Genomic DNA, 21553 nt, shown 5'->3' on the forward strand with positions numbered 1-21553 from the left:
ACTCTCCAGCCAAGAATATTTCGCCATTGAGACCACAAGCTTGAAATAACTTTTCACAGCCTGAGAAAAGAACGGACATCAAATCAACCTAGTTATATCCTGTTGTGATTACCAAATAGCAAACTCGAACAATAACTCCACGAAACAATGACAAGGGGGTATCAAGCATACTCTATCCATCCATCCATGCGTACACGTAACACTCAAGTATATCAAAACGTACTTATTCCATCTCTTCCCACCCTAGACGCTTCTTATCCTCATACCATATCTTGCGTAGCTCCATATGCGCTTCGCCATGTTTGGTCATCAGGTGATCCTTGAATTTCCCCATCTTCCTTGCCTGCTTTTCGTCCGAGGTGTCACCCGCAGCTTCGTACTCTAGCAGGGATTGTAACTTCATGTCGTCTTTGGCAGTCCAGACGCCCTCGATATTGGTCGGGAGCGGCTCGCCCTTCTTGAGACCCTCGATGATTTCGTTGACCAGGCCCTTCTGCCACGACGTGGCTTCCTGGGCGCGCCGCGCAACGGACGGCGGGTAGCCCAGCGATACCAAGTGGTCTATCCTCCTGTTGAGCCTGGCAAGTTGGGAGGCGACGGGGTCATCTTTTGCAGAGGACGCGGGTGGCTTTGGCGCGGTACCGGCTGGCGATGCTGGTGGAAGCGCTTTTGAATTGCGAGAGGAAGATGGCGGCAGTTTGGCTGATTTCGAAGATGGTTTCGACGATGAAGGGAACGAAGGAGGCGGTGGACGAGACTCTGCGGGGTGCGATACTGATTGGCGTTGCGGCTTCGGTTGGGGCGCAACTATAGGTTTTTTCTGCGGCGAACCAGCCGAAATTCGTCGAAGCTGCTTCTGATGCTGTTCCTTCTCCAAATCGGCCAAGATGGGGTTCTTGCCCTTTCCGAAGCGCTCCTTGGGTGTCGGTTGGTCATGCTCGTCGTCAGGACTATCGACAAAAGGCGGCTTGCCAGCCTTCCGCTTCGGCGTTGGTGTGCTGGGTCTCGCCAATTCGCGATGGGCCGGCTTGATAGGCGATGATCCAGGTTCGGATTCGTGATGTAGTTGTTGTGAGGCTGTGACAGTAACCTGTGATTCCCCTTGGACATCGTCCATCTCCGTATCGAAGTCGATATTCTGTGTCTCGGGATCATATCGGAAGTCTTGTGTCTCGGGCTCAACCATGCGCATCTTTGGGTGTACTTTTGCGCTGTTGATGATTGTTCGGTCACCATTGTCTGGAACACCCTGGTCCTTCTGGGCGCTTTGCCGTGCCCGCGAAGACGATGACTTAGGGAGTGTCGTCATTCTCAGGTCACTGGGGGAGACAGCTGCGCTGACGGGCCTGCGTAGATGGGCTGTGCCGTTCTTGGTGTCCGGGGTTGAGGGGATCTCGCTGTCTCTATCGAACCTTTGCCGTTTGCCAGACGAGTCTGGATATCTCAGATCTGACAACAGGGCGGCTTCGTGTGTGCGCTTTAGTGAGGGCTGTTTTGGAGGCGAAGAGTTGAACTGTTCTTCCGAGTTCCTGTCAAATGCATCACTGACGCCAATTACAGCCGTTGTTTCATCTGGCGCGTCTTCGTCCGTTTCTGAGTCATCGCTCTCATCATTTTCCCATTCGGCCAAGCTCTCCTCAAATTTGGCCAAATGGTTCTCGTAAATCTCACGGATGTCGTCCTCAACACCTTCATGCTCAATCCAGTTATAACCGAGGTTTTCCGCGATTTGCTGCCAGTCGCGTTCGGCACGGTCGAGCTTTTGAGAGACGGCACTCTGCCACAAGTCCCAGAGGTCAAAGGACTGATTTCGCACAGTTGGCCAGAAATTTGGTCGGATGCGAGTAAAACGTTGGACAAAGTCCTGATAAACCGGGTAAAACTCCTCTTTGGACTGAAGCAAAGTCCCAGTATAATTCGCTTTGGCTGGCGATGCTTTGCCTTTGTTCGTAGCAACTGGAGTCTGCACGTCTTGAGGTCGTTCTTCTTCGAAAAAGTTCTCTTCGTTCAGTTGCTGATCAACCTCCACTTGGGTCTCCATCTTTTTGAGGTTCCGTGGTGATACTCTAATATGACCTGGGGAGTCTGGAGCTGGGACATCTTGCTGTTGCGTTAAGTTGTGTGAATTGCCGCGTCTGGACGACTGTGGCTTCTCCACCGTTATATTTGACCTCCCCTTCACAGTCTTTGGGTTCACCGTTGGCCTCTCTAAGGACAGATCTGGTCGTTCAAACCCAGTGCTTTGGATAGCATTAGTCTTACTCCTGCTGACCCTTGCCTTCGGTACTTCTTCTTCCTCGTTCTCGTTCTCGTCATCCAAATGGGATGGCCTGAGATACTTGATCCAGCGATCTCGGTATGCCTGGTACGTGTGCTCAGGATGCTGGGGGTCTGTCAGTATGATTGGATTCAGATGAAGTAGAGAGAGAGAGAGAGAGAGAGAGAGAGAGAGAGAGAGCCACTGACCTCATCTGCATATTCTTGGAAAACCTTGTTACCTCGGTCATGTCCGGTATTTGCAGTGCGCTCTAGAACGTATTGGGTGAGTTCTCTGTCTTCCTCTGCAGTGAACTTTGCTCTAGATTTTCTCTCTTGCTTGACCGGGCTTGGAGTAGGCTGTGGCCGCGATGATGCGGCAGTACGCTGGAGACTGGCCGTTGGCTCGGTCTCTTCTGCATCTTGAGCTTCTGGTTCCTCGCAGGGTACATCCGGTCGAGGTTTCATAGACACCTTCTTGACCCAGCGATCCCTCCAAGACTGGAATGTGTGTCGAGGATTCTGGTGCATGTCATCAGCGTACGCACGCGCGTTGTCATAGACGGGGCAGACGAACCTTTATTGCCAACTCCTGGTAGATCTTGTTGCCAAGGATGGATTCACCCTGTCGTTCACGCCTCAAAACCCATTGCATAAGTATGCGGTCATCTTCCTCGGTGAAAGGGGTTCTGGTAGATTTGCCAGGGGCAGACGGGCCCGCACGTGGCTGCTCTTCAGGTTTGCCGCCGATGAGGTAGTCATCAGCATCGAGTAACTTTCCTTTCTTAACCGAATCCTCAATCCACTTCCAAGAGTATGAGCCTTGCGGTGAATCTTTCCTTACATGATCGGCAATCATGAAGTCGGCATTCTTCTCCAGGGCAACTATTTGGCCACCATTATTCTGGGGAGACGTTAGCGTTGACTGGGCCAGGAACAGAAAGTAGCGTCGAGGATATACCTTGATGTGATTGAGCCATGTACGGCGCATCGGCGTGCGTTGAGCAAGCCAAAACTTGTGGCCTTGGAATAAAGTCCCCCCTTCACCTGCCGCATCCCCCGAGTAGACAATAGGAGCCGACATCTGCTATCACTAACCCAGAAACCAGGGCTGGACTAATGCGATGCAGAGAAAGCGTGCCGATCAAGATGTGTCGGCGAATGTTGTATTTGTGTGTTAAAATTTCCAGATTTCCGTGGTTGCATTCCAGGCTGGTAGATTGATGCCTTTGTCACACAGGTGGGTGCAGACGCGAGGGTCTGTTGTCGGTGTTGCAGGAGAAGAAGGTGAGGTTGGGATAATTTGGACAGAGTGCATCAAAGTAGATTTAAGATTCCACGCCGGCCTCACAAAGCTCCGCGCGCGAGGGACCAGAGTACTTTATATACACCTGCAATGCGTTGTTGCAGTTGGGCAAAGAAGATTCTAGGAAGATCCATTTGGGAGTTTGCTTTCGCATACCTCGTTGCATTCCTTTTGAGCAGTTCAAGGCATCAATGTGTATCTTGGCATCAATCACCCAAGGGTCTTGTGAGAGAGTGGGACGTCTGGATGGCGACGCGTGATGCCGGATCGCGTGCACGCTCACGTTCGCACGTGGTTGAGCCCAGTGATGGATGGAATTGATTGATTGATCAATCATGTACCTACAGTGGGTAGGCTGTAGCTGCGTAGTGGTTGACCAAGCGGCACAGCCACACCCTGCAGCCTTACAAGCCATCGCTTCAGGCCAGGTACGCTATTTCGAGCCGCCTAATTCGGGTGACACTTCCGCTACACCATCATCAATCACCATTCGACAAAGCCTGACAGGCGCAACAGGCTGCCCTTGAGCTGATGACGATCGGCCGCCCGGGGCTGAATCTGGATATATCATTCTTGTTGAAGGTGCATGACCAAGCAATGAGTCCTGCTGGCCAGTGATTATACCGCACTATCAGCAGTCGAGGGCAGCGCTATACAACCCCTGTCTCAAATGGAGATCGATCTTTTCTCCAACCTATGACCGGCGATATCGACTTCCTGTGATCGGCGCCAGCAAAATAACTAACGATCCTCAATTACTGGCAAAGTCTATGGTCTACATTCATGATGGGTGTCATCGCGAACATCGCCGCAGTGGTTCTCACGATCTCCTTTCTGACATTTGTCGCATTTTTCGGTCGGCTGCCGGCATTGCGGTGAGTGCCTATCTAGTCCCAGCGTCGGTCGACATTGTCCTTGTCGGAGAAGACCAGCGACCTGCTCATGATGATTGGCCGGCCCAGGCAAGTGCAGTTGCTGACTGAAAAAACAGTCGCACGCCAGTAGCATGGCTCCATCGGGCTTTGATGGTACATCTACCCAATGCCTTTTTGTTCTTGGATAGGCATTTTTGCATCGGGGCGAATTTCGTCATCCCTCTCGAGATTCGGCCACGCGGCATTCTACGGCCGTCATCCTACTGTCTTGATATTCTTTATACTACTGCTGTCTGTCGGCGAGTATATGTATCTCCCAGGGGCATGGCCACAACTGCCTACCGTCCACAAGGTATTCGGTGCGATGTCCATCGTTGCGCCATACTGGTTCCTTTATCTCTCGGCCTTCCGAGACGCCGGCGTCGTTACCCCGGCCAACCACGCCCATTACATGAGCCAGTACCCCTATGACTTCGCAATCTTCCATCCGGGACACGTCTGTCGCACCTGCAATATCCTCAAGCCGCCGCGTTCCAAGCACTGCGCCGTCTGCAACCGGTGTGTGGCCAAGATGGATCATCATTGCGTCTTCATCAACAACTGTGTGGGGTACGGAAACCAAGCCTACTTCATTCTCCTGCTCCTTTCGACAGCGATCCTGACGTCCTACGGAGCATACCTCGGTCTTGGCTTGATCTCTGCCAACGTCCGGACTCGTCATCCAAACTGGCACCTTTGGAAGCCCAGCTCCTTCACTTGGCATGACTATCTCATATTATTGACCTTTGGTATACAGGATGATGTCGGTATGGGCTCTGTCACCATGCTGGCACTCTTGACGACTCCGCTGGTTTGGAGCTTGCTCAGTTACCATTTCTACCTGATTTACTGTGGTACAACCACGAATGAGTCCATGAAATGGCAAGACTGGAAGGCAGAAATGGACGACGGGTTCGCCTTCAAGCGTCCGATAGACCCACGGACGCGCCAACGCAATCCTAAGCACGAGCCGAGCTGGACACGATGGCCAGTCGAGAGCGTGCAGGCGCTTGTCAGAACAGAAGATGGCACTCCGCCTAGTATCACAAGCGGCCCTGGGACTGGCGAGTGGGAGCGCGTATGGCATCTCAGGGATGTTGAGAATCTGTACGATCTTGGTTTCTGTGATAACCTTGTGGACGTCTTCGTGCCCGGGCACTCTTTTCGGGGTGAAGTCAGTACGGACCTGGAAAGAGGCCGGAGAACCACAAAACATAGGGATGCTGCTGGCTTGGGGAGGGTGGTGGATGCCGCTACCTGAGACGCAGAAAGTCACACGCTTGCTGAATACTGGATATCGATCTGCAAACTCATCGATGTTGGTCGGCACAGGTAGACCAAATCGTTCAATCACCAGATAAGCCAAGGTCGTTATACCTGTGTATATGTATGCTTATATAGTGGAACAGACAATTGCAGTCTTCGGCATACGCATTCAAACAGCTACTCACATTCGCCGAACAATCCTTCCACGATCCTGACAGACAGCAGTGACAGGATATTGAAGCGTTTTGATTGGCGTCATGCGATTTCGAAGAGTGATAAACCAAGATCAAAAGCAAATACCAATGGCGCTGATAGAAATCGAACCTATCTCAATCTTTATCCTTTCTCGTCCAGTAACACATCAAGAGCGCCCCGCGCTCGTCATCGGAGCATGGGCACCTCGAACCTGCTTGGCGGAAAACGTGCCTACATAATAAATATTCCAGGTCGTGTAATCTCCAATGCCAATTTCCTCCGGAGTCCAGACGCTCCTGCGGATTGCTGTTTCAGAATGAAAATCGTCTGACAATTGCGTCGCAACCTTCCGCCAAACGTTGCTCCCGCGCCACCAGTTTCATCTGATCTCGAGAATAAGGCTCAGCCACGTTTGTCCAACGACGCACAACGCAATGATTGCAATAATGCACCCAATCCCAGGACACTCATTCGCTGCGACCATTTAGGGCTATGGGGGGGGGGATCTTCCGGTCTCGCTGGCCCCTTCTGGGGATCCGAGAAGCTTGAAGCTCCTATTATGCAGGCCCGGCTAGCAAGTCCACTCTGTTGCGGTATTTGCAATCGTTGCCCGGCATCGTCCGACCGGGGTTCTCGTCCCGAGTTTGAGCTCTTTTCTGCTGGGTGGAAGCCCTGCCCGTGCGTCCGATCTGATCCAGCAGAGCACGCGATGGTGACGAGCGATCTGCCAGCCGAGAGATTGGCTTGGGGCTCCCGTTCTGGATTCGCGCGTTTGGGATCTTCGCATCCGAAACTTCGAGGCTGTGTTATTTCCTCCCCGGGGGCAGCAGCAGCATCACAAGTTTCAACGCGCGTTTGCGACAGGTGGCATATACCAGGGAATCATGGTGTTTCTGCGCCAGAGATGGGCCGAATGCATAAGGAAATAAAGAAGCTGTCATGTCCCATCCTTCAGGCTTGTTTTCCCAAGAAGAACCCCCCTTCTTTCGCTCTTCGATTCACTGTGTACGGAGTAGTAATGTGTGCATAGAATAAAGCCTTTTTCAATCTTCTTCATATACACTCTCTCCTTCTTTCTCGCACTCCTTGAAGAAAACTCGCCCTAGAGGCTACGAGTTAAAGTCTTAATCCAGTTCACGGGTACAGGCTACCGCATTCGTTTCTACCGGAAGCCGGGACTTCTTTCTTTTCTTCGCCGTATATCAGATCCACATACAACCATGAAGTCCTCAATAATAACCGCCTTGGCCGCGATGGCTGTTTCGACCGAAGCTACTGTAAGTGATCAGCGTAAACCCCGAGCCATACCTTCAACAGCACATGCTAACTCCAGCTCTCACAACAGTTCGGAAACCAAGCCATGCACGAACGCCAAGTCCGCCGGTTCTCGCCCGGGGCCCCGCCGCCCGTGGGCGTCGCGGCGGCGGAGCGCAGATCGCCCGAGCCGGGAAAGCCGCTCTGGAAGCACGACGTCGTCATCATCGACCTTGGCGGCGGCGCAGCAGGAGGCGTCGGCGCGGCCAGCTCGGCGGCGGCCGTGACCGTCACCAACAAGAACACCGTCACGACCCTGACCACGGTGACGCCCGCCGCGGGCGCGCTCGTCACGGCCCCGCCCGCGCTCGCGACGGGGGGCGCCGCCGCTCCCCCCGCCGTCAACGCGGGCCTCAACGCGACTACGAGCGTCTTGGCGGGCGCCGGTACGGCTACGGGGGCGTCGCCGGTGGCTCCCACTGCACCGCCGGGAGCGTTGCCGGTTACGGCGGGCGCGGCGCGTGTTAGTGGATTCGGCGAGGGCGCTGTGGGAAGCGTCGCTATGCTGCTCTTGGCTGGTGTTGCCGGGGCTATGGTCATGGCATGAGGTTAGAACACGGTACTGGCTATGGCTATACTACCGATCTGGAAGAGGAGGGAGGAAGTGGGAAGAAGTGAGCACGAGGCATGGACTACTTCTGTTATATTACGAATTATGTGTACAAATTGGCTGGGCTGGCTATGGGGAGGGATGACTCGAGTCGGCATGGCCCGACGGGCGTTTTTTTGCATCTTTATTCAATATACCCAAGCGTGTTGGTCAATAATGTTAGTTTTCAGAGATTAAAATAGATGTATGATACTTTGGAGACTGGGGTTTCTCTCTACCTGCTTGCCTTTGGTGTCTCAACACGAGAATATCGTAAAGTGAGCCGTATAGTATTCTATGTTTGCTTAAACATATGGTTTATGCTTGTTTGCTTTTACCAAGTATGGACTGATTCAAGTGCCGTGCAGAAGGTTAGGTTGGATCACATGATGGGGGCGCCGGCCATGTTGTGACCCCGCCGTGCTTGTTGTGCATTGCGACCATCATCCCCTTGCATTCCAATGCCAAGTGTTCAGGCAAGAGGTCAACTGTTCTTCTCAATCGCTATGCCCTACTACTCCGGCAAAGACAAGATGAGCGGAGTCATAGAGCCGCCTCAGGTATACAGGCTCGAGATTGCACATCTGTTCAATGACTTATCTGGACAGGAAAAGCTGTACAGCCACTACATGGCCAGGTGAGTAGCCCCATACGTTTCCTCTCTCTCGTTACTTAAGTACACAGGTATGGCTGATGATGGTGGCGCAGAGCCGCATGGTCAGGTGCCCGAATAATCTTGCGGCAGGTTTCCCCTGAATCGCTGGCTATCTTCGACTTCATCCTTGCCCTGTACCAGTCTTGTAATGGGGACTGGTCGTCAATCGTGGGCGAGGGCGTCGTAACAGACAAAGACATGACCGGATTCTTGGAATATGCTGCCACATTTCTGGCGAATATTGGGAACTACTATGAACAGTGTCTTCTTATATCCGGCTGATGCAATTGCTGAGATGAAAGTTAGGGCTCGGGCGATCAGAAGTTCGTCCCAAGGCCAAGCCCGGACGCTTTGGATGCCTTAGCGGCGAGATCCCCAAAACTGAACGCTCTCTTCGCTGAGTTCAAGGATGCCATCTTTGCCGCCCCCCCGTTCAGTCTTGGGTTTCCAGGTGAAAGGGCCCAGAGTAGTTACTACCCCGGGCCACCAATGGTCACCAAGGAAGACGTAGAGTACGTGTCCAGGTGTATGGGTGCGCGGCAGATGTACCCAGAGAACACACGACTTCGCAAATCGAAAGGCGGCACGCTATAAATACTTCAGGCGTCGGTGTTTCCAGGGGAGACCCTTCTTCAACAGGACGGCGTTACGTCATCCTCTTCCGTGAAGTTGTTTCGAGGAGATCACGCAGCGGAACTGGAGACGATATGTGAGAACCTTCAAACCGCCGCCGAGTATGCTGCGAACGATACCCAGCGAAAAGTCCTCGCCGAGCACATTGAAAGTTTTCGCACTGGCGACCTGGAAGCGTACCGAGACTCGCAGCGAACCTGGATTTCCGACCACGTACCTAAAGTCGAAACCATAATCGGGTTCGTTGAGCCGTACCGTGACCCACACGGCGTACGCGCCGAGTTTGAGGGTCTCGTCGCCATCGCCGATCCATTCGAGACCAAGCTGCTCACTCGGCTCGTGGAGCACTCGGACCAGTTCATTCGCCGGTTACCTTGGGTCAGCGAGGAAAACAATGGGAAAGGCGTGTTCGAGAAGACTCTCTTTGAGCCTCCGGACTTCGCAAGCATACACAGTAATTCGAGTACGCCAGCTCCCTGGTAACAGCGTCGCTAATTCCGTATATCAGGTCTCGCCTACTGTTCCAGCATCATCTTCCCCGGTATCAATCTGCCCAATGTAATTTCTTCCCCATACCTTGTTTACTTACATGTCAGCTATTCACCATCTGACATCGATAGTATAATGACATTCGACAAGACCTCGGGTTCAAGAATGTCATCATTGCCAATCGCATGGCCGTTGAAAGCACCGCTATCCAATGACCCTTCCTTGACTCGGAGGAGCTGCCTGCTTTCAGAAAGCATAAGCAGTCTGCATACTATTGGTGGGTTGTGCTGCACGAGCTACTCGGCCATGGTACCGGGAAGATGATGGTCGAGCAGTCTCCAGGCCAGTATAACTTTGATTCTGTCGACCCGCCTCTCAGCCCCCTGACTGGGGAACCGATCCAATCATGGTACAAACCGGGCCAGACCTGGACAGGTCAATTTGGTGATCTGGCAACGACTGTCGACGAATGTAGAGCCGAGCTAGTAGGTGCTTACCTTATGGACGACCAGGAGCTCATGGTCTTGTTCGGCTTCACAGAGACCACGCCGATTAGGGCCAGTGATGGTACGCACTGCTCGCTGAATTATGGAGTCACGGATGCTAACAAGCGTTGAGTAGTGACCTATAATCTGTATCAGCAGCTGGGGATCGGTGGATTATGTGGCCTCGCCAATTTTGATGTAGACAGCATGGTAAGTGTTCCCCAAGTCCTGACTGATGGCCTTGAAGTTGATGTGCCCGCCAGAAATGGGGTCAGTCGCACAGTCGGGTGAGTATATTTCACCCCGTGAAAACCGACAAGTCGCCATAGCCGGCTCTAACAGTAGGAAGGCGCACTTCGCGATATTGAAATGCCTCCTCGCAGAGGGCGGCGGATGCATCGTGGTCCACCATGATGCCGAGAGCAAGACGCTGCGAGTAAAAGTTGACAAGGCCAAGATCATGAGCCATGGAAAGCCCGCGCTTGGTTGGATGCTGTTGCGGCTACACATGTACCGGTGCACTGCCGACGTGCAGGCCTGTCGGGAGTATTACGAAGACCTGTCGCGCGTTGATGGGGAATACCTGAGCTGGAGGGAAACGGTGCTGGCCAACAAGCCTCCTGCCATGCTCAACGTGCAAGCGAACACGTTCCTGAAAGATGGAGAGGTTGTGCTGAAACAGTACGCCGCGAGTGTCCACGGTATTATCGAGAGCTGGGTTGATCGAAATGTTTGAGTTGTAGCGTCTGGTTGCGCCCGACCGGTATGTAAGTGTAGGTAGGTATATGTAGGTATGTAGTGGGAGGGATTTACTTAATGCTAGTTCAACGTCAAGACCGTTGCAGCGGTATTAACACCTCAACCCGCCAACCCGCCTAACAAGCCCCCCGCATAATAGCCCTAGAGTCGTAGCGCCTAAAGCTAGATCGTCCCGTCCCCTCTCCACTGCAACTTCAGATCTAACCTCAGAGACATCTGACATCGTCACTCCCAGGTTTCCAGGCGCACGTGTCTACAATCATTACTGGCCGGTACTTGAAGCCTGGAAAACCATAGAGTGTGCAGGTACCTCTTGTCAAGATCTAGGTGTGGGGAAACCCCATCATGGAGTGAGTAGAAAACACCAGGGACCAGGGCAACAAGATCTTGGCAACATGTATCGATAGCTGCCATTACGTGTCGATCCGCGACAGAACGGCAAACCGGCATCTTCCAGATTTCGAGTCGGGCTTGTCCAGACTTCGGGTCTCTCCTTGTCGGCCATGCGATCCCTATTCCGCCTTCCTCTTGGCCTAATTGGCATTTCTCTGAAGGCTTTACCAACCGGACCATACCAAACCTAGCATCACCCAAGAACACGGCAATTTCATCGCCATGCAGTTCGGCGCAACCCTGGGTGAGGCATGTGCCACGTTCGCCATCACCAATATCGACGACCTCTTCGTGCTCATCACCTTCTTCGCCGAGGCCACCACCAGCCGGACCATCTCGCCCCTCAAGATCGTCCTGGGCCAGTACATCGGCTTCACCGTCATCGTCGCCATCAGCATGATCGGCTTCGCCGTCTCGCTCGTCCTGCCCCCGGAGCCCATCGGATTCCTCGGCCTCCTGCCCATCCTCCTCGGCACCTGGAAGTTCACCAACCTGTTCCTCCCGGAAACCGAGGAGCCGACCGAAGTCACCACCGCGGCCGCCGTCAAGGGGGTGATCAAAGTCGCCCTCGTCACGCTCATGAACGGCGGTGACAATATCGGCACCTACATCCCCCTATTCTCCCAGGTCGAGCGGTCCGCCATCGCCGTGTACGTGGTCACGTACTACATCCTGCTGGGCTTTCTGTGCCTGGCCGCATGGCTGGTAATGAGGCAGAAGCACATCCTCACCCTGGTCCAGAAATACGTGGACTACGTGATCCCCTTGCTATACACGGGCCTAGGCATCTTCATCATCGTCAAGTCGGAATGCTACCCCTGGACCATCGAACAGATCAACGAATCGACCGGCTCCAACCCAGGTCAGGGTACCATGGCCGGTGTGACGACATTTATTCTTCTGGCAGCGACCTGTGCCATGTCGTGGTACACTGTTGCGAAAAGGAGGACACACGCTCCCACGCCGGAGGATACCCTTGTGACCACGACCGACAGTGCGCCCGATAGCCCTAGTGTAGTCCAGACGGCGCGGCCGGCCACTAGTAACCGGTGAATCGCCTGTTTCCTTCTCTAGTGAGAAGGGCTCACCTGGAATTGCGGTTAACAGCCAGAGCCGGCCTCTTGGACGGGTTGACCAGCCCCCCTATTGCGTCCCGTGATGCCAACTAGCTTAGCCATACTTAGACCTGCCGGGCAGATGGCAGCTATGGCTCCTTTCGGAAAAGATTGCCAGCGCTACTCAAAACGGATCTCTATCAATGAAGCTTCCTTGAAACATATGCACAGTTGATCGATGGCAATCCCAACGCACCACCGGTGAAGCTTCCCTTCTGTCAAACTGGCTCGCATGGGCATCGTCCCTTGTCAAAGACACCCCACAGGAAAACATTCCATGGACAGGAATATATGGGACAGTCACCACAAACGTAGAAATAATCCTCAGGGTAGATACGTGTGTGTATTCTACGCTGATTATCATTGTCATTGCCGGAGACGTATGACACGGCGAGCTGGGTTGGGACTCGAGAAGTCGCAATACAGCCAGTCGGTCGTGTTTGTTTGAGATACTACGAGTTGCCAACTGGTGTCGGTGAAACAGATGGGGGTCAACAAAGGTCTGGGACTGGTGCCACTGGATAAGCCTTAAGTCTTCAAGTTTGGGTCAAGCGAGCAGGCCATGTTATCAACAGCTCACTATTACCTGGGTAGACTATGCAGCTCTAGACTGAATGACCCGGTCAAGAGAGTGAAGGTGGAAGTCATGCGCATAATATATAATGAATATTTCCAATTCTTGGCCCCTGAAGTTTCGAGCCTAGTTGCCCCTGAGTTACTATTTGAAGGTTGAGCTCGGTTGTATCGGATACTGGAGTACTCCTTTTCCCCGTATATACAGAGGTATATAAACACCAATAACTCATTTTTACAGCTACATCTACTGAGGATATGCATGCACCTTATTGATAGCTGGCGGCGCAGCGTTTCCAAGAAGGGGACTGACGTTGATACTGCTTTCCCGGCCGAGCCCCTTATGCACCTCCCCTTGGTAGACTGACATACTTACCACCGCATATATCCATCGTAGCGCAATAGATAGAAAAGTGAATACAGCCACAATTGAATCTCGGTCATCTCGAGCCGCGCAGCTATTGAGACTGAGCCAGATGAAGATATTATACAAGAGTGAGTTGCCAAAAGTAAATATCTCATTAGGAACCTGTAAGTTTCGCCTAGGTATAGAGAATGATGGTTGATGTGAATATGTTCTTTATGCATTTATTATACAAGCCGTCGTTCTCACTTTATTCCTCCCCATCTCGGCCACGACAACATCGACTTCCCCGTTTCTTTCCCCATTGGGAGAATCTGACAAACCTCATGTGCCACCCTCCTTCCTTTCTTTTTCTTTCCCCTCCCGGCCCCTCAAACTTCAACTATGGAACCTGCCTGGGGTATGTGACGGTGCGAACCAGGCCTACCTCAGTACAAGACCAGGTCATGTAAAAAGGGACCAGCATCGGCACAGCTCTGGCCCAACCAACAGTCGTCTTACACAGTGTAGGCCTTCTGATTCACGATCAACAGCCATAGTAATGAAAAGCGACCAACCAACCCGGCGTCACGGTTTGCCTGAAGGTCTATTATCGCAGTGGTTCTTGTATTGGGCACATTGCGTGTTGAGGGAGCGAGCTCTCGAGAGACAGACTGAGCCACTTCGGTGATGATACTTTCCGTCGCAAAGTTGAAAGCCGTATACCAACGTAAGTGAGCCAGACCAGACACATTCACCTGTTGATAAGCTGAGATTGTCGCATTGCTTGCCATGCGAAAGAGTCACCGGAAGTCGAGGCGGTTTGTTGGAAACATGGAGATGATGGTAGTTGACTGAGTCGTAGAAAACCCCCCGAATCTTGTATCGAATATTCACGTTCAGTTCCTCTACCTACTTCATATGACTGTAGCCATTAATCTACGATCCAGCTTCCCAGCAAGTGGCTCACGCTCTGGGCCTCTCTGTATAGGTAATTCCGCACCGAAGACTCCTGTCGATACTGTGGTGATCAGCAAGATAAGACTACCAGCATATGATATGTGGCGCATTTCCTTGTGACTTATCCTGTTAAGACCACGTTGGCGAGGAGTAAGCCGTGATTTGCTGCGCGTAACTTACCGATAAGAGGCTGGACATATCAAGTGGTCAGTAGCGAGCCACCCCGAAATCATATCCGGGCGTGCAATGCGCTCTCAGGCGCAAGGCCATGGCTCCAAGATCATCCACAATCGACCACTCGCACTCCTGCGTCTCGTACGGTATTACCCTCTTTGACCCCCGTCGAGTCAGAAGTCGGGCCGTCCACGAAGGAAAATGGCAACCAAACTTTCGGTACCAATTCGTTCTTCAGTTGGGTTGGACGGTAGAGTCATCTACTCGGAACATCCAACCAGCGTTCTCCCGATCCCCCACAAGCAAGCGACGACGACTCGTACTAATTCACGCTGCTGCCTACCCGACATTGGACCAGTTCAGGCCTACGTGATCTAAGCGCGCGCGCAGAGGAGCTGATCAGAGCCCGTCGTCGCAAGGCGACGTCTGCCTTCGCTCCGTCTCACACTTTAGACGATGCCGGGCTAGTGGCGCATCTTGATGGCTCACGGGCCATTAAGCAATTGATTTGACGTTGGAAGTTCACGCATCCGTGAATGAGGCGAAAGTGAGCGACAAGATGAGTCACACTCGCGGCGCTGAAACTGCCAATCGCCTTGACAGGGCAGCACGAGCCCTCCCTTCCTTCCTCTCAGAGCAAGTAAGCCGAAGAAGAAGCGTACAGTAAACGCTTTACTGTTCCGTTTGAGAATAACCACACCCCTGCTGCTCCTTGCTCTTGATTACACGTAGACTCATTCGAGATAAAGAAGTCTAACGTACTAAGAAAATTTCGGGGACATTGTTAGGGGAGGCTAGGCAGGCGATGATTGGGAGGGGCGAGGTTGCAATGGGGTAGTTAGTTGAGTTTTGAGTCACGACGAGCCCTAGTACGCGTAGGCTCGCAGCTGCGCCTGTTAGGTTACAGTAGGTACTGTTAGGTCAACACTAGATTGCGCGGATGCCGCGTCGCTGGAAACAGGGCTTGATAACACTTGCACAGGAGGTAGCGAGCGAGCGTCCGGGCAGGATGTACGGACGAGAAACAGGTGAGCACTAAACTCCGAACGTAGCAAGGGGGGCCTAAGAATCCGCGAATTGAAATTGACAACAGAAAAGCGTTGATGGGTAAAATCAAGAAGAGATGAAGATCCATGCACTCGGGACAAGCATGGGCAGGTCAGAAAAAAACAGAATGACGCAAGAGACCACATGTCAGGATGCATGGGGTGATGGATGGAGTGCAGATATGAATCGACGACAGCTGTCGCCCAGATGATTTGACTAATCCGCTCCGTCAATCCCCAGTCCCCCCACGGAAACAGTGGGAGTGCAATGCGTTGGTGATGGCGACGCTGACATATCGTCGAAGCACCACACATGGCAAGCTTCGGGAAACCGAGTTGGAGGGCCATCATTGACCAAGCCATGCTTTCCAGCTTTCTGGGGCCTATGCACGGGAAAGGTGGCGACTTATCCAAGATTTCACATGCCAGGGACAGGGTTGCTCAGGACACTCCCAGATCGTGGCTAACTAGTGGCTAGTGGCTAGTGGGAACGTGGGAACGTGGGAACGTGGGAACACGGACAAGAGCGGGCCCCCTTTCCCTGGCTGAGCCACACCCCGTTTTGGGCTTAGCCGCCCATTCCGTGCTAATGTTTTCTTCTTCTGCCTTTTCGTCTCTAGGCCCCCCGGCGGACCGAACCCAGGCATTTGGTTCAGCGACAGTGAATGTCCAATCAGAACCGGATCGCATCGTGAAAAGGCGAGCCCTAAAATTCTGCAATTTTTTTTAAAAGAACCCCGCGAGCGAACCATTTGCGCGGCATGCAATTTCGCGCTCTCCCACTTATTTCACCCATCGCATTTCGTGCAGAGTTATTGGGTATTCTACGTTTCGCATTCAGCTCGAATGCAACACAAGACGACGTAGGTTTACGGGGTCGCCTCTGGACTGCAGCAAGAAGCCATAGATCGACACCACTTTTCGTCATCTCGTCCTCTCGGCCCCGTACAGTGGTAGAGTGAGGAGGCCGCCAGCGCAGTCTCCTCTTCCTGAGTTGTCCCAACCCGATCAGCACGGAAGGAGGGGCTTTCGAGAAAAAATTGCTCCTCCCGCCAAAATTCCCAGCCTGCGATTCGATATCCGTCAACCCGTCTCGAGCCCTACCGATCCTCATGACTTGTGAATTGTCCGGGCCATGCACCACTGAAACCACGAGTGCCGCTGAAATGGGTGGGCCAGGTGAGCATTTCCCGGGTGGTGGGAAGCAGCTAGCTCTGTAGCCCATCCAGTATTGAAGCGATGAAAGAAGCTATTATCAATCTTCGTGACATGACAAAAGCCGTAATTGGTTATTGGCTACATGTGTTTTTTTTCCATCGGTGCGAGTGGTGTGGTCTGAATGGCCGGCATTATAGCGGCGCATCATTTCCACCATGCCATGCCTGCCACACAAATTCGGATGTTCCTGGCCAATATTGCTCGCTACTACTTGTCACCGCAAGCTGCAAAAGCAAAGATCGAAACGCATTACTTCCTTCTGTGCGGGAGATTTTCGCGTTTCTTTGCTTATAATGCAGATGCCGCGTTTGTTTCTACACACCTACACGGAGAGGCACTCGCTCCTTGGCTCATCAATGGATCCCGACCGCGGCGAGATAGATACATGAGGAATTAATTGTAGCCGTAGATAAGTTGTGCCCGGGCTATAATTGGCAATTGCACGTCACGGACCTGTTCTAGCCCTTCGCGACCAGGGTCGGATCCAAGGCCCGGTTCTCAAACAGCAAGCCACGCTGGTCAAGTATGTCGGTACATAAGGCATGAACGATGTCTCTGAGTGCACCGCCATCTGCGATGCCTTATCTGTCACCATGGCATTATGCCAAAGGCAAAGAGTCGGTGAGTGCAACGGACGGCGACTGGAGGATGGGACACCTCGAGCCCGTAGCAAGATTGTCTGATGATATTCACTATTTTTGGTGCTTGTTTTTGTTGACAAAGCCGCACAAGCGGAGCTGACCGTCGTTACGTCGAAATTGACTGGTACAGAGGGTTATTTAGCGGCCCCCGTTACGAGGAGTCCTGTGGCTCTGGCAATTGGCATGGCCGTGAAAGGCGGCGAGCATCCCCAACGCCCCCAATCGGAATCGGGAGCTGCTGCAACGAGACCTTGCTAGGGCTTCCCTTTGCACCAGACACCGTCCACTCAAACCGCGGCAATGCTTCTGATCCACGCCTGTTGGGCAGCATGGCATAACCGTACATGGTGACCTTTTTTTCTTCTTTCCCGCCTCCCCTCCAATGACTCACTGTTGTTGAGGCGAAGAGGACACCGACGGGTCCTGCACGCGAAGGAAGGCGGGCGGACGCGAAAGCATCAACCACCCCAGCATCGTAATATTCGTATACAGGAGAGATGAAAAGGGATATTCGAGAAAAAATTTTCAGATTAAAATGAACAGGTGGATGAGGGCGTGCCGCACCGACGGAACTAAACGTGAGCGGTGCAAGGGGGCTCCTGGGGCCGGGGGAGTCCTGCCGCCCAAGGTGAAGGAGGAAGGTGTGCAGAAGTGTCTGTTGATGCTCCACTTGCAAAGCGACAGGCCAGGTTCGCAGTGGACGCTGCGGAATGCGTGGTTGCATGGATTGCACGGCACTGCATCGACCCGTAGCAGTGGGCGTAGGAAAAATCACATCGTGAGGTGCAGCGTTGCAGGAGGATCTAGCATACTGCCGACAGTCCAGCCTGTACTGTACGGGGCATATCAGCGCCATGCCAGAATATAGCGGTGCAATGAGGTTGAAGCTCTGGACCGCTGTGGCGGCCTCCAGGTGCGCTACGGGAACCATGTCACAACGAGACAAGCGTAAAGGGTCTCCCATAGCCGCACTCTGCATTAGTTAATTCCCGATTTATGGGGGATATCATGGCCCTACTGTGTTATTTATTATGACCTACATACCTCATCTGGGTGGGCTCGGGCAAATAAACAATGATGCAGAGCTCATCGGTGACGAATGAAAACTGTGATTGATCTTCAGTTGGGAGCTTTGGAGTGACGTGAATAAATGGTGGTCGCTGCTGTTCGTCCTTCTAGCGAGCAGCGGGTGGCGGGGCTTCGAATGGTATGTGTGCGTTGCCGAATCGAGGAAGATGATGAAGAGACCACCCAATCTGGAATGATTCCATGCCCAGAGGCCGATACCAAGCAAGACCGATATGAGGCCGCGGCTGATGGCGAGGACCTCGAACGATTCTAGTCAGATCCCTCAGGCCTACGTTTTGGCCGGCTGGCTGGCCGTGGAGAGTGAGTACCTGCCTCCTGCTGAGCAATAGCCGGCTCGTGTTGTGCGACGGCAGGTATGCAGTCAGCGGCAGCCCGTAATAGACACATGTGCCTATGTTATTGTCCTACGAGGGTTGTGTTGCAGTTGCAGCACTCAACGAGTATTACATCAGCTTGTATTCCGACAAGCAGCAACCCTTGGAAGCCAACGCCAACATTGGACGTGGAGCCCGTTAGAGTGGGAGATCTGGACACTGATCCTTCAGGTCAATGCAAGACATCCATGGATGGAGTTCGCCGATATCAGTTTGACCTGAAGTGGGATCGAATCACCCAAAATGGTAGGTCGCTGTCATGAATTGATGGGTATGCACTGGATTACCCCGCAGATGCAGGTGCGGATGACCGTCTACTACAGTGACAGACGACGAACCATGCCCGCCTAGCATGTTCGCCAGGCTAAATCCTAAAATGTTGGCGCACCCCGAGAATGGTCAATGTGTGCTGTCATGGCCAGCCAGAGCCGCAGATAGTACCTGCCATATACCTCATGTGTTCACGTAGAGACGCCGAGCAATATACCTTAGCCTGTGATGAGTGAAGGCTCGGCACAAGCACCCACCACGTCGATGATTCACAGTTGGACGTGAACCGCCAATGTTATAACCTGGGAGGTTGGTGCGAGGGTGTGATCCTGAGCCGAACCTGAGCACGCTCGAATCCCATTCGGCGCTTCAAGGCTGTTGAACACATGGGCCTCAGCGAATAGAGAGAGGGGCAAGCCTGAGCTGGGATCCTACAGGGCTGGTGTGGGCTGCTATCTTGATCTTGATGGTGGTCATCCCTCCCCTCTCTTTGGTGGGCGTTGATGGTGATGGTGGGTTGTGACGGTGATAAGCGGTACAATGTAAGAAGCAACGGCGGGGGGTGGCACCGCTTACTGCCTTTACTCCCCCTGCCAGTGTATTTCTTACCACATCTATCCCAACTTCTTTTTCCCGTTTGTGTGGCGGGAATAGGACCGGGAAGATTCGCCCAGACAAGGGGACCTACATATACTGATCCCACCCGCTCTTGGTTTTCCTGTCTTAATGTCGTCAGTTGGCTCCTGATGCACGTTTCCCCGCCTCCTTCATCCTCGCAAGCTTGCAAGGTTGGTGGCATTTCTATTCGAAACGAAACCACTGATAGGAAACTGGTTCTTCCGGCCACCTGACGATTCGCATCTCCCGCTGGCGTACAAACCTAATACACCAAGGCAAAGGAAGCACGACTGTTTGACCGGCCCGTGTAGCGATCCTTCAGCTTGATTACCCTGCCCAGCCATCTCTTTCTAGTCACTGGACACGGGGTTTGCTTTCTCGGGATAGCCACGAAACCAACAACACCAATACCACCCATCGTCTCTTGACACAGGATCTTCTCATTACAGCAAGCGCGCAGGCACTCAGGCGAGCAAACAAGCCAATATCCACTCGTCAGCAGATTCATCGTCGGCTCCATTTGTTGACATTGAACAATTGCATCCACATTGGCCCCATTACTTGGCCGGTCGTCCTTTCGGTTGGGACTGTCGCTCCCAACGGCCTCTCGTATCCGCCATCCCCGGACTTCCCTTGCTAGGTACCTCGACTGTCAGCATCGCATCCTAACTTGCCGCAGGCGCTTCATTGAATGCTCCCATGGCAGCTTCGCACTTTTCTTATCATTGTGGCTCCCAGGTTCACGGACCGAAGAAAATTTTTCTACTAGTCACGGGCGGCCTGGTTTCTTCTGTTCTGCTTGGTGGGACCAAGGTGTCTGGCATCGTATCCGTTTGGCGCAACATCATTTCGGTTAGACCCCAGGGCAATCTTCCAGCAGGGAGTTAACGTTCTAGCATCCCGGGCGTTACCAAAAGACCCCAGCATCGGACCTTCGACCGTGTCATGGTGCCAGGGATACCAATTTCGATCCTCGGTGGCCACGCTATGGAGAATTGTCGATGCTGCTGAAAAGACAAGGAAAACAACCTCCAGATACCTAGTTGAGTGACGACGGCCAGGGGCTGTATTGCTCGTCGCAGTTCCAATTCGGCCGCTTTGGGCCCCGATATTCGCGGCAAATACGGGAATTGGGAGGCACCACATTGATTGTGTTCTGGATCCTTCCATTTGAAGCCTGGCGTGTGGTGAAGCCAGCGACAGCGCAGCGACAGGTCGGCAGTGAGCTGATCTGGCTGGAGGCGTATCTGGATTTTTTTTTATCTGAGCAACTCGAAGACATCATACCACAGTGCCGCTTCTCTTCAGTGGATGGAGAGGCCAGAGCAGCGAGACAGAGAGTCAGTACAGTGCGGATTGCTGCGCGCGACTGTGTGGCTGTGAGAAAGTACAGGGGGGTGTGACTAATATCGCGGTCGGCCCCTTCTCGACTCTCCCCCAAAAAACACCCCCTCCATTACGGGTCCAAGTACCTCAGTCATTTTAGACCGGCTAGGCCCCCCCTGGCCGTTCTACGGGTCCTTACAAGTATCCCTGTTTTGGACCTGTGCTGGCATCCCCCTTGCTAGAAGCCCAACCCGCCTGCGCTCTCATTCTTCGGGGACACAGCACACAATATTATTAAAAGCCTTCACCTAGCCCAACCACCGCGAAATTTTGCCTTCTCTTTTCTCCCCGAACTGTTGGCTTTTCGCCATATGACTCTACCCATCGAAACATTTAACGCTCGCACCCGATTTCCAATCACATCACTCTCCCACCTGGACCCAGAAGCGTCCAGCGATTTCGAGCACTTACTATCAAAGTCGTTACTTGGACGACTTTGGTGCCCAATATTCTCCTCGGGGGATATCAACATCACATCTTGACATGTACTCC

At 53.0% G+C, this 21553-nt stretch overlaps 6 protein-coding genes across 6 annotated transcripts; 4 read left to right on the forward strand and 2 right to left on the reverse strand.

The window, feature by feature from the left end:
* Positions 1 to 223: 223 nt before the first annotated feature.
* On the reverse strand, positions 224 to 3340 carry PG986_011817 (TRF2-interacting telomeric protein/Rap1 C terminal domain-containing protein; the record flags this gene model as incomplete). The annotated part of the gene is made up of 3 exons (XM_066848039.1): positions 224 to 2383; positions 2467 to 2778; positions 2834 to 3340. The coding sequence occupies 3 exons, from the start codon at positions 3338 to 3340 to the stop codon at positions 224 to 226; spliced, it is 2979 nt and encodes a 992-aa protein (XP_066694735.1).
* Positions 3341 to 4801: 1461 nt separating this feature from the next.
* On the forward strand, positions 4802 to 5737 carry PG986_011818 (DHHC zinc finger domain-containing protein; the record flags this gene model as incomplete). Its single annotated transcript, XM_066848040.1, has 1 exon — positions 4802 to 5737. One exon carries the CDS (start codon positions 4802 to 4804, stop codon positions 5735 to 5737), a length of 936 nt encoding a protein of 311 aa, XP_066694736.1.
* A 1453-nt stretch (positions 5738 to 7190) lies between these two features.
* On the forward strand, positions 7191 to 7798 carry PG986_011819 (uncharacterized protein; the record flags this gene model as incomplete). Its single annotated transcript, XM_066848041.1, has 2 exons — positions 7191 to 7214; positions 7283 to 7798. The coding sequence occupies 2 exons, from the start codon at positions 7191 to 7193 to the stop codon at positions 7796 to 7798; spliced, it is 540 nt and encodes a 179-aa protein (XP_066694737.1).
* A 548-nt stretch (positions 7799 to 8346) lies between these two features.
* Positions 8347 to 10838, forward strand: PG986_011820 (uncharacterized protein; the record flags this gene model as incomplete). Its single annotated transcript, XM_066848042.1, has 9 exons — positions 8347 to 8477; positions 8549 to 8678; positions 8802 to 9002; positions 9099 to 9582; positions 9637 to 9686; positions 9749 to 9808; positions 9872 to 10184; positions 10239 to 10312; positions 10452 to 10838. The coding sequence occupies 9 exons, from the start codon at positions 8347 to 8349 to the stop codon at positions 10836 to 10838; spliced, it is 1830 nt and encodes a 609-aa protein (XP_066694738.1).
* A 638-nt stretch (positions 10839 to 11476) lies between these two features.
* Positions 11477 to 12307, forward strand: PG986_011821 (uncharacterized protein; the record flags this gene model as incomplete). The annotated part of the gene is made up of 1 exon (XM_066848043.1): positions 11477 to 12307. The coding sequence occupies one exon, from the start codon at positions 11477 to 11479 to the stop codon at positions 12305 to 12307; it is 831 nt and encodes a 276-aa protein (XP_066694739.1).
* Positions 12308 to 17475: 5168 nt separating this feature from the next.
* Positions 17476 to 18255, reverse strand: PG986_011822 (uncharacterized protein; the record flags this gene model as incomplete). Its single annotated transcript, XM_066848044.1, has 1 exon — positions 17476 to 18255. One exon carries the CDS (start codon positions 18253 to 18255, stop codon positions 17476 to 17478), a length of 780 nt encoding a protein of 259 aa, XP_066694740.1.
* Between the last annotated feature and the right edge of the window lie 3298 nt (positions 18256 to 21553).

The sequence above is a fragment of the Apiospora aurea genome (assembly GCF_038362705.1).
Source record: "Apiospora aurea strain CBS 24483 chromosome Unknown utg000008l_segment0_segment0, whole genome shotgun sequence".
In the NCBI taxonomy this organism is placed as follows: domain Eukaryota; kingdom Fungi; phylum Ascomycota; class Sordariomycetes; order Amphisphaeriales; family Apiosporaceae; genus Apiospora; species Apiospora aurea.